Raw genomic sequence first — 16,002 nt, forward strand, 5'->3', positions numbered from 1 at the left:
ACACAATTTATATTTTTATTTAGTTAATTTAATTTGAATTTATCATTTCTCTAAATAATATTTTTTTTCAAATAACTGCCAACTCAATATAAAGTGCGTATTTAAAATATGAATTTAATGGGCCTGAACAAGGTATCTTATAATTTGATCAGTGGATCTACTTACCTGTATTTCCAGTCGTTGATGCATCAGTGTTATACACCTTCAATTCCTTTGTATAGATAGGTACAAAGCAGATAAGTAAAATGAAAAAAGTTCCTATTAAGACAACGGATATAATAAACCGGTTTTCTAGAAGGAATGCCTTGCATTGCTGTTGATCTCGCTCCTCAACTGGTGTCTCATTTAGCCGGTTGACATAATCAGCTGGCCGTGCAGCAAGCGCAACATCCGTTTCAATCTCAATTACATCCTGAGTTGTGGTCTGTGCAGTGCATTCATCAGAAATTATTGAATCTGCCCAGCCAATTGCCATGTTACTTAATTTCCCGTACCTAATGGACTTTTAAATAAAGACTACGTTTTTATATAGATTTAGAAACCCATTCTTTTAAATTTGTTACTCGCCTTATTTCTTTTCTTCAGCGCAGAGTTGCGCTGGGTCGCTCAAGGGCAAGTGATCAAAATATTGTTCCTTCATGTTTATTTTTGCTTTCTCATTTTGGCTCATTTGCTTAGTTGCGCTCATTGTAAAATGCGTGAGTGAACTATTGAGCAACTGAGGGAAGTAAAGTAATAAATGAGTATTATGCGGGAGTTGACTCATATTGTAAAAGAGAACAAGAGAACAAGTGTTCCTGCACACTACTCTGGTTGGTGTAGGCAACTCAACAGCCATTTTCAAATTATACATTTAACATGATAGGAGAAGCGTACCGCTTTCCAAGCAGTAGTAGCTTATTCTCATGCTGACTTTAATCCAGAATATAATGTACTTTGTTCGGTTTGTTGTTTATTTGTCTACTGCTATGCTATTTACTCTGTAATGAGAAGCTTATAGAATCGGTTGTCTGCAAAAAGGAAAAGAAAAAAACGAAAACTATCTAACCTTAAATTTTAGTGATTAAAACGATTTTTAAAGTTCCGTTGGACTTTAGTTTTAATTATTTATTGACTTGAATTTAAATTAGTTTATCCACAATTTTAGTGATAAGCTAAACTATTTGCTAAACTTTATGATTTAATAAATTATTAATTCCAATATTTTTGCTACAATTTGCGTTTAAGATATGAAATGTATGTGTCTTATTTATTTCAAAATCAAATTTTGTAATAATAATTTTAATGTTGCTTTCAATAGTCACAGTATAAATTTTGCAAATTTAGCCATATTTTAGGATCAAATGTGAAATGTGTTTTATTTAAATTGCAAAGTCCCTAGAATTAACCACTTTTCTTTCCTTGCTTATGATAACCTGAAGGTTTACTGTGCGTTTTATGTCCTCCAGTTTTGTGATGTGATATATGGATCCTAGTCGATACAACTTTGTGTGATCTCGGCACCCATTTAATGTGGGACACGGAAGAGGCTGTGTTTAAGGCGTAATAAATAGATTAGGTTACAATTCAATATTAAATTTTATGTGATATGAGTAATGCAATGGAAACATATTAAATTGATTCACCACATTTATAATAAATGCAAATACAATTTTAACTATGTGTTTAAAATATAAGGTTAACCGCCAATATAAAAGTACTGGGCGAGGTATTTTTATATTCGCTACTAATAGAGTAGAAAGGTATTATAACGTTATACCTTCAGCAAATGTACATATGTATTTATCAGGCAGTAAGAAGCTATGTCCATCTGTCTGTCAGTTTGTCTGCAATTATTATTATAAAATTACAGTCCTCTTGATTCCTGAAAATTTTTGATTGAAATCAGTAAACATTTTTGAATTAATGTTATTTGTCAAATACGCGCTGCTGTAGTTGGGTATTAGTTGTTTTGGTTGATTATCTGACATGTTTTGTAAATTAAATGTAATAGTATTGTACATAGTACATATAACATTTAGTATATTTTAGCATTTTTTCAGTATATAATTTTTTTTATATTTTTAGAATAATACCACACTGTTTTCCTTTTTATTAAAAATGGGTCGTGGGTATCTCACGCTTGAACAAACTCTTTCTTACTTGTTTTAGTTGCATGTATATTGATTCCAGGGTACGCGCATAACACGATTATGACAAAGAGTGTTAGTAACACAATTGATATGATCACAACACTGGGGGGATACTTCTTCCTTTCAGCTGGAGCAACATCTATTTCAATGTCAATTACCTCCGGAGTTGGGGGTTGTGTCGTGGATTCATTAGGTATAGATGTAGATGTAGATACCCAGCCAATCGTCATGTTACTTAATTATCCTTGCTTGATGCACTCCCGAACAAAAACGAAGTTCTGATTTTACCGCGAATTCGTTTTCTTACTTCTTTCCTTTGGCGCTGCGTTTAGAGTGGTCAAAATATTATTCCTTTATGGGTATACAGTTGTGCTCATTGTAAAGTGATTGAGTGAATAAGTGAGCAATTGAGCAAAGTAAATTAATAAGTGAGTGAGGGAGTAAACTCATATTGAAAAAAGAGAACTAGTGAACATGTTCACCCAAATGAGTGAGTGTGGGTTTCAGTCCCTGGAAACTACACTGCTTGGCTTAGGCAAGTCAAGATCTAAATTGAAATTTTAAGTTTAACATAAGACAAGAACATATTTTGATGAGCTGCTCGTTGTCAGTTCCAAACATGAACGCATGGCGAGCTTCTCGACGTTGTCAAGATCATCCTTCACGAAAATCCTTCCATAGACATCTCTCTCTCTCTGTTACTCTGCATTAAGAAGCTTATTTTATGAATTATCTCTAAAGTGACACATTGCATAGTAATTGGAGAATTATCCATAATTATAATGATTAATCAATGTGTATAATTTGTTAATTTCACTTTAAATAGGTTATCAACAATTTTAGAGTCAATCCAAGCAAATTTTGTTAAATTACAAAAAAAATTGTTTTTCTTTAAGATATTTTTGTCGCCTGTTTTCTGTTTTTTCTTGTATTGTGTTGTGTTGGGTTGCTTACAAGCGAGTAATCAGTGAACAGTGAGTTAGAGAGAAATTGAGCTAACCGAATGTTTAAGTGAGCGTTATGCGGGAAATGACTCATATTGAAAAAGAGAACAAGTGAACAATTGTTCTTCAGAAACTACATTTCTTTGTTTTGTCAATACGAAAGCTATATTCAAAATTTATTTATATGAGACCATATTTTGAAAAGTAGCTTGTTGTCAGTACCAAACTTATAAGTTTGCTTCAAGACACCCAATTTGGGATAGAATATACACAGTCATTTGTTGTAATCTGCACTTAAAAATGATGCATTACATCGTGTCAGGAAAATTATCTATACTTGTATTCGTAGTAAATATTAATAAATGCACAATATTTATTTTCTTTTCGAATTATCTAAATGATTAAAACGGTATTTTAAGATATTATATATTAGACTTAAATAAGTTTATCAATAATCTTAGCGCCGATCTAACTTTACTGATTGCTTTGCTTTATGATTTAATAAATTATTAATTGCATTTTTTATTCGCTTAGTTGAGATAAATTCAATTAAATACAATTTAATGAAGTCAGACATTCAATCAACACTTTACAATTAATAGTTTAATATTTAAGACATTAGACTTAAATAAGTTTATCAATAATCTTAGCGCCGATCTAACTTTACTTATTGCTTTGCTTTATGATTTAATAAATTATTAATTGCATTTTTTATTCGCTTAGTTGAGATAAATTCAATTAAATACAATTTAATGAAGTCAGACATTCAATCAACACTTTACAATTAATAGTTTAATATTTTAACTGAGTGTTTAAAATATTAATTTGACGAATAACGAAATTCTTTGCAGTGTTATTTTTAACTTTATCTAGCAGTTATTGTCGCTTCATCTCTGGTGTAAAACGAAGATATCTTTATTGCCTTGTTGTCCAAATACATGCAAATTGCACCCAGGACTAGCATAAGCAATATCAAAACCACTGCAAAGCTGATTAGAAGGAGCAGAGCCTTCATTCGAAGCCTTCTCTTTTGCAGTTTTCGCGCACTCTCATCCTCTGGTAGCAGACTCCCTGCTGTCTGTGTAGCATCCGTTGCAATCTGAAACTCACCATGCGTTGTGGTTTGTGCCGCGCTTTCTTCAGAAATCGTGTTCAGCTGAAAAACAATCGCCATCTTCCGAATCAATGCACTCTTATACACAAATACACAGGTCCTCTAAAGTTGGAAGCTAGCAATTCGGTCCGTCAATTCGATGCCATTCTGATAGACTCCGAAAATTTTTTATCTTCAAAATATTTTTACCGCCTTATTTTTGTCCTTTCTCTTAGCTCTTTGTAGCAGCGTTGTGTTTGGTTGCTCACACACGAGTGAACGATAAATTGCTTAGCTCTCTTCAGTGAAAAGATGTAAAAAATATAAGGGAATTGACTCATTTAGTACAATAATAACAATAATAATTTATTGCGTATCAGCTGTGTTCTGCTTAGAGATCTTGGCGACTGCGCTGCTTGGCCTTTAATGAAAATAATGCATATTTTCAGGAGCTGCAAGCAATGAGAGGCCTTCCACGCTAAGTGGATAAGAGATATGTGTTTGCTTTTGTTGCCATATTTTCTTTAAAATTTCTTTAAACGGCATTTCAAATAGACCGAAAACATACAATAATATGTATAATAATTCATACATTTCAATTACTTTTCGCAATGTATTGTTCTAAGAATGTATTAATTAATTTCGAACAGAATTGTTATGATAACAAACTAAAAGACACAGACTATACTGTAGTAAAGTAATCTCTTGTTGATTGTTTAAAATAGTGATTCACTTTTGTAATGCCATCATCAGCTACCCGTTTGCTGGTATCATAAACAAATTAAGTTCGTTGTCTGGGATTCTTCACAAAAGTTTTCAATAATTCATACATTTATTTTCCTTTTCGCAATGTATTGTTCTAAGAATGTATTAATTAATTTCGAACAGAATTGTTTTGATTACAAACAAGAGGCATTGGCTATGCTATATTAATGCAATCTCTTGTTGATTGTTTAAAATAGTGATACACTTTTGTAATACCATCATCAGCTACCCGTTTGCTGGTATCATAAACAAATTGAGTACGTTGTCTGGGATTCTTCACAAAAGTTTTCAAAAATTTTCAAGGGCAAATACTTTGTTAAAATAGTTATCAGAAAAACTCGATTAAATTGATTTTAATTGGCCTGTAATAAAGGATTTTGTTATTAGTGTTGTACAGAGAAAAATATATATAACTTTAAGGTATGGCTTGAGATAATCAAAGTAGGAATTTTAAAAAATGTGGTCCAATTTCAATTGGAAAGTCACTAGAATTAACTTCTTTTCCTACCCTGTTTCTGATAGCTTGAAGATAAAACACGCTGATATTTTCTATTAGCTTGTGGTTGATATCCGTTAGTAATTATGAGCTGCAATATTTGATTATGAGATTTCGGCACCCTATTAACGGAGGAGATGTAAGAAGCTGTGTAAGTTGTAAGTCATCGTTTAATATAGAAAGATATTATTTAAGAGATATCTAAATCCAATTTGTTATAGTTTTTTAAATTAAAATTAGTTGATTTCAGTTTAAAGCATCAGATCACTAAATAATATTTTTATAATAAATAGTAAGTCAATTTTAACGTCGTATTTAAAATATGTATTTAATAGTCCAATAGAAAAATTCTATGCGAGGCTTATTTAAATTGAATCAGTTGTTCTCCTTGACTTTATTTACAGTTGTTGAAATATTAGGGTAATACGTATCCAGGCTTTAAAATAGTAACCAAAACGATCAAAAATGCTAGTAACACGGTTGATATTATCACAATCTGTTGGCGAAACTTCATATTGTGTAGCTGTTGTTCTGACTCCTCCACTTGTGTCACATTGTGCCGGTTGACATAAACAGCTGGCTGTGCAGCAGGCGCAACATCCGTTTCAATCTCAATCTGAGTCACATCCCGAGTTGTAGTCTGTGCAGCGCATTCAGTTCCCATGTTTCTTAATTACCTGTACTCAATGCACTCCATAAACAATGTTCAGATTTAGTTTTCGGAACTCGTCTTCTTAAAATTTGTTGTTCGCCTTATTTCTTTCGTTCAGCGCAACGTTGCGCTAGGTTGCTCAAAGGTAAGTGATCAAAATATTGTTCCATCATGATTATTTTTTCTTATTTATTTTTGCTCAGTTGCTTAGATGTGCTCATTGTAAAGTGCATGAGTGAACCATTGAGCAACTGAGAGAAGTAAACTAATAAGTGAGCATTATGCGGGAGATGACTCATTTAGCAAAATAGAAGTAGTGAGCATGTGTACCCAAAGAATTCGTTGTGTGTTGGTTTGAGGTCTTGACGTCTGCGGTGCCTGGCCTATAAAAAAAAGAATGCATACTTTTAGGTGATTCGATATCTAACTCATAATGAGCGGGGTGGGGTGGATACATCACCTGGTACAAGGCATATGTTTGTCTGCCTAAATGACACCCACATTTCAAGCCACTTTAAAAGATAGACCCACGGAATTTTTTCTATACGCTCATGTAAATTGCTAACCTACATAAGTTTTTTTCATTTTTATTCCAATTATCCCAATTCCATTATAATATCTGTTATTTTATGATTTTATTAAATAATTTCGTACAACACAAAATTGTTGTGATTATGAACTGTAAGGCACAGGGTATACTGCAGTAGTGCTTTTGTTTCTTGTTTAAAATAGCTCTTCACTTTTTTAACGCCGGCATCAGTTGGTTAATTGCTGGCATCTATAACAAATTGAGTACGTTGTCTGGCATACGTCACAAACCTTTACAAATATTTGACAACTGCTACGGGCAAACGCTTCGTTAACATTGTTATTCATTATTCAAAGTCGTCGCCACTATTGTGGCGTAAGTTTTGGCGATAAGATTGATTTCATTTGGCGTATTATAAAATATTTTCTTATCAGTGTTGTGCTTAGAAAAAATTTTAATTTCACTTTTCCACAAAAATCGAAACAATAATTTAACATTTTTTTAAATTTTTTTTATCAGTTATGTTAATTTGATTGTAGGTATTATTACAAGCCTTCTCTATTTCAAAAACAAATTATTTTTATACTAACTTTAATGTGTACCTTTAGATAGTCAGAGTATAAGTTTTAAAAATTTAGTCTTATTACACTGTCTCTATAAATAACAGTTTTTCTTGCTTTGCCCTCGTCCATTAGCTCGCGGTTGAGATCTTCCAGTAGCTTTATGATGCACTTTTTGGGTCTTAGTAGATGAAATCTCGGAGACCAACCATTGTTGGACTTGTAAGGGCTGTGTTTAAGGTATAATAGACAAATTAGATTACAAAAGCCAATTCAATTTAATGTAATATAAGTAATACAATCTATTATCTTGGTCATCAAATAAAACTATTTTGAATCAAGCTCAAAATTGTTGAATTATACGTTGTTGATTTGAATTTAAATTATCGATTTGTATGACATTTAAATTGAATTCCAATATTTTTATTAATTTCTGACATTAACATTTATTGACGCCAAAGTTTAAGTCAGCAAGGTTATAAAAAGTGGTAACTCAATTTAAAATATGTGTTTGGCATATAAAGGTTGTTCTTACCGCTAGTTTGATTTGTTAATTCAGTGTGATACGGTGACCGTTCTAATTCGGATTACGGACGCACGAAATTGAAGGACAAAATCGTTAAAAACATTATAAGCACTACAAACAACACTTTGAACGGTGTTTCTCCTCCCTCCTCCACTGGTGTCTGATTGAGTCGGTTGACGGAAGCTGTCTGTGCTGCAGATGGAACATACGTCCTAACGTAAGTCTCAACGTTCGTCTCAACGTTTATCTCAACATTTGTCTCAACGTTCCTCTCAACGTTCGACTCGACGTTCGACTCAACGTTGGAGTCAACGTTAGTCTCGATGTTAATCTCAGTTGCAGACTGAGTTGGAGGTTGTGGCGGGCATTTATTAGAATCCGCGTTACTCTTAAAGCCAATAGCCATTTAAATAACAATCCCGGGCGTGTTTTAGAAATTCGATCCGATCGAAGAATATCTGATGACAGTTAAGTTGTTTTTACAGCCTTTTTTCTTTTTAGCACACTTTGGAGTAGTGTTGTGCTGGGTTGCGTATACGCGAATGATCAAAATAGTGTTCATTCATAGTTATTTTTCATTGCTCAGTTCTCATTGTTCAGTGTGAGAGCAATTGAGCAAACGAGCACAGCAACTGATTAAGAGAGCAATAAGAGGTGTTTGACTCATTTAAGAGAAGAAACGGAGAACACGTTATATTCACCAAAATAGAAAAAGAAAAACAAAACACATGCAAGAGTCGTAGCATAATATTATTTGCTCTGCTCTCAGCTCGCTCTCAATTTTGTACTAAGCGTTTTTATGCCCATAGGGTAGAATGGAATTCTAACTTTGTGCCTCCATGAAATGGAGTCATTTCCGACCCTATAAAGTATATATATTGTTCATCAGCGTGACACGCCGAGACGATATAGCCATGTTGGTTTGTTTGTGCGTCTGTTTCTCTTTCAACCCGTATGAGCACATAAATATCAGAAACTATAGATATAGAGATATAACTTTTTTTCGACAGCACATATTATGTTTGAAAGCAGATAGTTTATTTCAAATTTTTACCACGCCCACTTCCGCCCCCGAAAATTGAAAAAATCAAATTGCAAGCGAAATTTCTTCGCGAGAGACGCCGTTTTCGGTACTTTTAATGAAAGCTACAGTATTTATGATTCGTTATAATTTGATTGGGAAGAGATCAAAATTGTAGAAGTTATTTAAGAAATTCTGTTGTATAGGAAAAACGCTTTCATACTACTGGATTTAGTTGCTTTGACTGACAATGTAGTACATTTTGTACTCTATGGTATATTTTAAATTATAGAGTATCTTACAGTCAAGCACTCTCGACTGTAGATTCCTTACTTGCGATTTCATTGATATTTAGTTGTATCAGTTCCCAAAGCCCCTTGTTTTCTAATGCCATCATCAGCTAGCCATTTGCTTGTATCTTTAACAAATTAAGTTCCAAACGCTTCATTAACATTTCCATCCAGAAACTCGCCATCGCAATTGTGGCCGAAGTTTTTTGCGATAAGATTGATTTTAGTTTGCTTATTAAAAACTATTTTCTTATCAGTATTACGGACAGAAAAAATGCATGTCTTTTAATTTCACTTTTTCAAACAATTCAAAACAATTATAAAATATATATATATATTTTTAATATTTATCAGTTATGTTTATATTATTTGGGATTTTATTATACAAGCCTTCTTAATTTGAAAAACTTATTCTTTTAAAAACAATTTGTGTCTCTATAATTATCCTTTTTTTCTGAACTGGTCCATTAGCTCGCGGTTGATAACCTTCAGTAGTCTTATGCTGCACTTTTTGGGTCTTAGTATATGAAGTCTTATGTAATCTCGGTATCCAACCATTGTTGGACTTGTAAGGGGCTGTGTTTAAGGCATAATAAACAAATTAGATTACAAAACGAGATTCAATTTAATGTAATGAAAGTAATACAATCTATTATCATGGCCACCAATTGATTCTCCGTTGACTTAAAACTATTTTGAATCAAGCTTAAAATTGTAAGCCGACGGCAATCGTTAATTGTCTATACGAATCACTTAATATTCAAAAATCCATTTGATTTCTATTGCTTGAATTATATGTAGTTGATTTGGATTAAAATTATAAATTTTGTTTATTAATTAATGGCTTTGGCATTTAATGACGCCAGAGTTTCAGCCAGCAAATGAATTAATAATGTTAACCCAATTTTAAATGTGTGTTTGATATATCAAGTTAAGTGTAAGGTAATTTTAGTTAGCTTGGTGCTTCTACTTGCCTTTAGGTCGACTTGTTAATTCAGAGTGATATGGATCCCATTCAAATTCATTTGACTGGTCCAATTCAATAGACTGGTCCAGTTCAGTGATCCGAGTTGATAGAAGATACAAAAAGAACGATACAGATGATCAAAAAAATAAAACAGCTGATGAGCGATGTGTATATCCATTTGATGGACCATTGCTCTGGCCTTTCCTCTTGCTTTGACTCATTCAGAAGGTTCACGGAAGATGGCTGCGGTGTTGACGCAACATACGTCCTAACGTACGTCTCAACGTTTGTCTCAACGTTCGACTCGACGTTCGACTCGAGGTTCGTCTCAACGTTAGTCTCGATGTTAATCTCAGTTACAGACTGCGATTGGGGTTGTGGCGGGCTTTTATGAGAATCCGTGTTACTAATAAAACCAATAGCCATTTAAATAACAAGCCCGTGTTTTAGAGATTCGATCCGATCGAAGAATATCTGATGACAGTTAAGTTGTTTTTACCGCCTTTTTTCTTTTTAGCACACTTTGGAGTTGCGTTGTGCTGGGTTGCGTATACGCGAATGATCAACATAGTGTTCATTCATAGTTATTTTTCATTGCTCAGTTTCTCAAAAGTTTAGTTCTGTTCAGTGTGAGAGCAAGTGAGCAAACGAGCACAGCTACTGATTAAGGGAGCACTATGAGGTGGTTGACTCATTTAAGAGAAGAAACAGAGAACACGTTATATTCACCAAAATAGAAACAGAAAAAAAAAAACACATGCGAGAGTCGTAGCATAATATTATTTGCTCTGCTCTCAACTCGCTCTCAATTTTTTACTAAGCATTTTTATACCCGCTTCCCATAGGGTAGGATGGAAGTCTAACTTTGTGACACATACACTTTTTGAAAACTATAAAATAAAGAGATATAATTTTTTTTTGCGACGGCACTTGTTTTCATGCAAATCAAGTTTGTTTAAAACTTATCCAACCTCACTAATGGCCCAGAAAATTGAAGAAAATCAGATAGCATGCGTAATTATACCCGCTACCCATAGGGTAGAAGGGTATTATAACTTTGTGCCGGCAGGAAATGTATGTAACAGGTAGAACGAGGCATCTCCGACTCTATAAAGTATATATATTCTTGATCAGCATCAATAGCCGAGACGATTTAGCCATGCCAGTCTGTCCGTTTGTCCGTATGAACACCTAGATCTCAGAAACTATAAGAGATAGAGCTGTAATTTTTTTTCGAACGCATTTGTTATGTTTGCACGCAGATCAAGTTTGTTTCAAATTTTTGCCACGCCCACTTCCGCCGCAAAAAAAAATCAAATAACAAGGATAATTTTAAAGCTAGAAAAGCGAATTTTGATGTATACAATAATAACTATAGTCTTTATGATTCCTTGAAAATTCCGGTAAAAATTGTGGAAGTTATGAAAGAAATGCTTTTGTATGGGTAAAAACGCCTACTAGGGGTCTGAGTTGCTTTGGCCGACAATCTGGTATATTGTGCCGTCTATGCTATATTTTGAATGTGGTGCTATATCGATATAACAAATATACCGTTTGGTATATTTTTAATATTTTTGTAGTATTTTCGTTATATTTTGAAAATAATAATGGAATATTTAGCTTTTATTCAAAATGGGTAGCGTGTATCTCACAGTCGAGCACACTCGACTGTAGCTTTCTTACTGATTCCTGAATATTTGATTGTGAACAGATAAAAGTTGTAAAAGTGATTTAAGAAATACTGTTGTATGGAATTACTGGATTACGGGATTTAGTTGCTTTGACTGACAATGTAGTATATTTTGTACTCTATGGTATATTTTAAATGAAGTACTATGTCAATATACCCTTGGTATATTTTAGTATTTTGCTGTATATTAATTCGGTATATTTTATGAATAATATCGAATTGTTTTGCTTGTATTAAAGAGTATCTCACAGTCAAGCACTCCCGACTGTAGATTCCTTACTTGTGTTTTATGATAATTGATATGTAGTCGTATCAGCACCCAAAGCCCCTTGTTTTTCTAATGCCATCATCAGCTAGCCATTTGCTTGTATCTTTAACAAATTAAGTTCGTTGTCTGGCATACGTCACAAAACTTTCCAAATATTTGAAAAGTGCTACGGGCAAACGCTTCGTTAACATTGCTATCCAGAAACTCGCCATCGCAATTATGGCCGAAGTTTTTTGCGATAAGATTGATTTTAATTTGCTTGTTATAAATTATTTTCTTATCAGTATTGCGAAAAGAAAAAATGCGTAACTTTTCATTTCACTTTTTCAAAAAATTCAAAACAATTATAAAGTATGTATATATATTTTTTTTTAATATTTATCAGTTATGTTTATATTATTTTGGATTTTATTATAAGCCTTCTTAATTTCAAAAACTAATTCTTTTTAAAACAATTTTAATGTGTCTCTATAATTATCCTTTTTTTCTGCTTTTCTGCACTGCTCCATTAGATCGCGGTTGATATCCTCCAGTAGCTTTACTAGTATACTGCACTTGGGTCTTAGTAGATGAAATCTTATGTAAGCTCGTAGACTTGTAAGGGGCTGTGTTTAAGACAAAATAATTGAATTATATTACAAAACGAAATTCAATTTACCGTAATATAAGTCATGCAATCTTTTATCATAGTCATTAATTTGAATATATTTTATTTATTCTCCGTTTTCTTTAAAACTATTTTAATTAAAGCTGGAAATTGTAAGCTGACGGCAAACGTTTATTATCTATACAAATCACAAAATATTCACAAATCTATTTAATTTAATTAGTTTGAATTATACGGAGTTGATTTGAATTTAATTTATTTAATTGAATTGTAATACTTTTATTAATTAATGCCATTAGCATGTTATGACGCCAGAGTTTCAAATGTGTGTTTGATATATCAAGTTATGTGTAAGGTATTTTTAGTTAGGTTGGTGCTTCTACTTGCCTTTAGGTCGACTTGTTAATTTACTGTTATATGACTCCCAGTGAATTGACGGTTCATATTCATTTGATCGGTCAAAATCATTTGACTGGTCATAATCATTTGACTGATCAAATTGTATTGGCTCATCCAATGTCGATTTGCGAGAAGGTATAAAGAAACAGATGATCACAATCGAAAAAAAAATGATGAGCATTATGTACAACAACTTGAGCGACCGTCGCCCTTCATCCTCCAGTTGTCTCAGACGGTTATCAGAAGCTGGCTGCGGTGTTGGCGGAACATACGTCCTAACGTACGTCTCGACGAACGTCTCAATATTAATCTCAGTTGCTGGCTGAGTTGTGGGCTGTGGCGGGGATTTTTTAGAATCCGCGTTACTCTTTAAGCCAATCGCCATGTAATTAACAATCCTGAACGTGTTTTAGAAATTCGATCCGATCGAAGAATATGTGAAGTACTGATTATCTAGTTATTTTCACCGCCCTATTTCTTTCTTTTTTCAGCACACTTTGGAGTAGCGTTGTGCTGTGTTGATTATACGCGAATGATCAAAAAGTGTTCATTCGTGTTTATTCAGACTCTCTCAGTTTCTCAATAGTTTAGTTCTGGTCAGTAAAGAGTGAATGAGAGAGAAAGTGAGCAAACGAGCAAAGCAACTGATTAAGAGAGCAATATGAAGTTATTGACTCATTTAAGAGTCTTCATACGTTCTATTCACCAAAATATAAACAGAAAAAAACAAAACGCTAGAACCGTAGCACGTGGAAACTATCGCTCTCAATTTTTTACTACGCATTTTTTGGTATTGTTCATTTATAAACTTATCACTTGACGAAACTGTGCGCATAGCACAGTACATACTTTTTCGTTGTTCTGTTATGACTCTGCTTCGTCTCTCATCAAAATGAGAGAGGTAGCAATAGCAACATGTGCATAAATTCCGCTGTTACGGAGTAGCATATTGGCACTTTATACTATGACAAAATGACTAAAAGAAATATAATGTATTTTGGAATAATATGAAAATTATCTTATTTATTGTCTTTCAAATTACAAATAAATATTTTAAATGTATTAATTTGAAGCAAATTCTAATATCTACGATTTTAAATGTATTTATTTTGCTTTTAAGTTTTTATGGATTTTTATCTCTCTATTTGCTCGCTTTGCATGCGTGTTTATCTCCACGCACAATTTTTGGCTTAGCGTGTGTGGTAACTTCTGGTTCTCAGAGTTTTTGTTTGCACGCTTTACGAATAAAACGTAGATGTACGCGTCCAGATTAGGTGTCGATTACATTTGCCACTCGCAGATCGACGTTGCACATGATAACTTGTGGCAGCTGGCATGGCTATGAACAAGAAATGAAAATAGTAATGGAACTAGATATTTGTAATGGTAATGGCGTCCAAAAGGAAGCGCACACACACCTTGCGCATTTATTTGCACGTACTGCAAGCAAATATGAGAAATAGTTTGTTACCATTAAAAGCCCCAGCATAAAATGAAGACATTGTGGCAATAAGAGTGGGAAACGACTGCATGAATAGGAATCATAAACAAGGGCATGACATATGAGAAAGGTGTAAAACAAGTGTTTTTCTTAATGCTAATAATGTTTCTAATGTTAAAAATGTATTGGATAGGTATATTTTCAATTATCAAAATATGTGAAATGACTTAAACTAATTGACATTCTTTTCTCTTAAATGCAAGGAAAATGCATTCGAAATTGTTTATCAATTTACTTATAAGTACTTCATTTTGTCAAGTCTACTTCTAGTCGAAATTTCTGGAGTAGTGCTCAAAAGTCAAGCAGAGCGCGCAAAACAGTTTTTAAATTTTTAATATTTTTTGATTATTGCAACGCTGGAGCTAAAAAACATTCAACATGTTATCAATCACTCATAACAACTTATCTATCAAAATATTTGTCATATGATGCGAAAAATAAAAATAAATCTTTGCATTAAACGGGATGATTTTTTGCACACACGATTGATTACGAAATTATTTTAAAAAAATTTTTTTCAGTGTTTTCGGGGTGTGAAAAATATTTCATTTTAATTACTCAGAATCATAATCTGAATTATTTTCTTAGTTCAGTTATTTATGTTTAACAGATAACAAATTGCAAAATATTCAATAATTGTTTAAACCATTTTATCATTGCCAAGAGTAAATTAACATTTGCTAAATAAATATAAGCGACACTGTCAGCTCTCGCTGAGTGTGGTTCGATGGCTATGGCGTAGGCAGTAAAAGGATCGAGCGAGCAGTGTGCTTATGCAATCGCCTGTGAAAGCATCGGAACTCGCTTCGCGATTATGAATAAACAGACTTCGGCAGAACAGACTTCGACAAATACAAATCATAAAATATTCAAAAATTCATTTGACTTGTTAATTGAATTGCGTTATTTTTATTAATCAAAGACTCCAGAATCTCAGTCAGCAAATTTATAAAAAATGCTAACTCAATTTTAAATTACATATCAAGCTTGCCTCTAGTTTGACTTGTTAATTCAGTGTATTAGAGAAGTCAAGATCCAAGTCGATAACAACATGATAAACACTACGTAGAGCACTTTGAACGGCAGTTGCCCATGACTTTCCTCTGCTGCCTGATTCAGCCGGTTGTCGGAAGTTGGCTGTGCTGCAGATGCAACATACGTCCTAACGATGGTCTCAACGTTCGTATCGAGGTTCGTCTCAACTTCAGTCTCAATGTTAATCTCAGTTGCAGACTGAGTTGGGGGTTGTGGCGGGCATTTATTCGAATCCGCGTTACTCGTAAAGCCAATAGCCATTTAAATAACAAGCCCAGGCGTATTTTAAAAATTCGATCCGATCGAAGAATATCTGATGAACTGACAATTAAGTTGATTTTTCCGTCTTTTTCCTTTTTAGCACATTGCGTTGTGCTGGGTTGCTTACACGCGAATGATCAAAATAATGTTAATTTATGTTTATTCTTCATTGCTCAGTTTCTCAAAAGTTTAATTCTGTTCATTGAGAAAGCAAATAAGGGAGGGAGGTGGTTGACTCATTTAAGAGAATAAGTGGAGAACACATT

General features: G+C 33.3%; 3 protein-coding genes across 4 annotated transcripts in view; 1 reads left to right on the forward strand and 2 right to left on the reverse strand.

Annotated features, from left to right (window-relative positions):
• Window positions 1–16,002, forward strand: part of LOC117569169 (GTP-binding protein Rhes) — a 44,301-nt gene that overhangs the window by 19,689 nt on the left and 8,610 nt on the right. The window lies entirely within an intron of this gene.
• On the reverse strand, window positions 1,249–2,483 carry LOC117572553 (uncharacterized). Its single transcript, XM_034255425.2, has 2 exons — window positions 2,143–2,483; window positions 1,249–1,529 (listed from the first exon to the last, which is right to left on the reverse strand). Exons 1-2 carry the CDS (start codon window positions 2,360–2,362, stop codon window positions 1,384–1,386), a joined length of 366 nt encoding a protein of 121 aa, XP_034111316.1. The 5' UTR covers window positions 2,363–2,483; the 3' UTR covers window positions 1,249–1,383.
• On the reverse strand, window positions 12,324–13,457 carry LOC127565513 (uncharacterized). The gene is made up of 2 exons (XM_052004298.1): window positions 12,928–13,457; window positions 12,324–12,538 (listed from the first exon to the last, which is right to left on the reverse strand). The coding sequence occupies exons 1-2, from the start codon at window positions 13,322–13,324 to the stop codon at window positions 12,408–12,410; spliced, it is 528 nt and encodes a 175-aa protein (XP_051860258.1). The 5' UTR covers window positions 13,325–13,457; the 3' UTR covers window positions 12,324–12,407.

Source organism: Drosophila albomicans, chromosome 3, assembly GCF_009650485.2.
Source record: "Drosophila albomicans strain 15112-1751.03 chromosome 3, ASM965048v2, whole genome shotgun sequence".
In the NCBI taxonomy this organism is placed as follows: Eukaryota; Metazoa; Arthropoda; class Insecta; order Diptera; family Drosophilidae; genus Drosophila; species Drosophila albomicans.

Coding starts and splice junctions, on each gene's coding strand:
- LOC117572553 (XM_034255425.2), bottom strand. CDS start 2,362: ATGACGATTGGCTGGGTATCTACATCTACATCTATACCTAATGAATCC. Junction 1,530..2,142: donor TATACATGCAACTAAAACAA/GTAAGAAAGAGT, acceptor CCTTAAACACAG/CCTCTTCCGTGTCCCACATT.
- LOC127565513 (XM_052004298.1), bottom strand. CDS start 13,324: ATGGCGATTGGCTTAAAGAGTAACGCGGATTCTAAAAAATCCCCGCCA. Junction 12,539..12,927: donor ATTAACAAGTCGACCTAAAG/GCAAGTAGAAGC, acceptor TCTTAAACACAG/CCCCTTACAAGTCTACGAGC.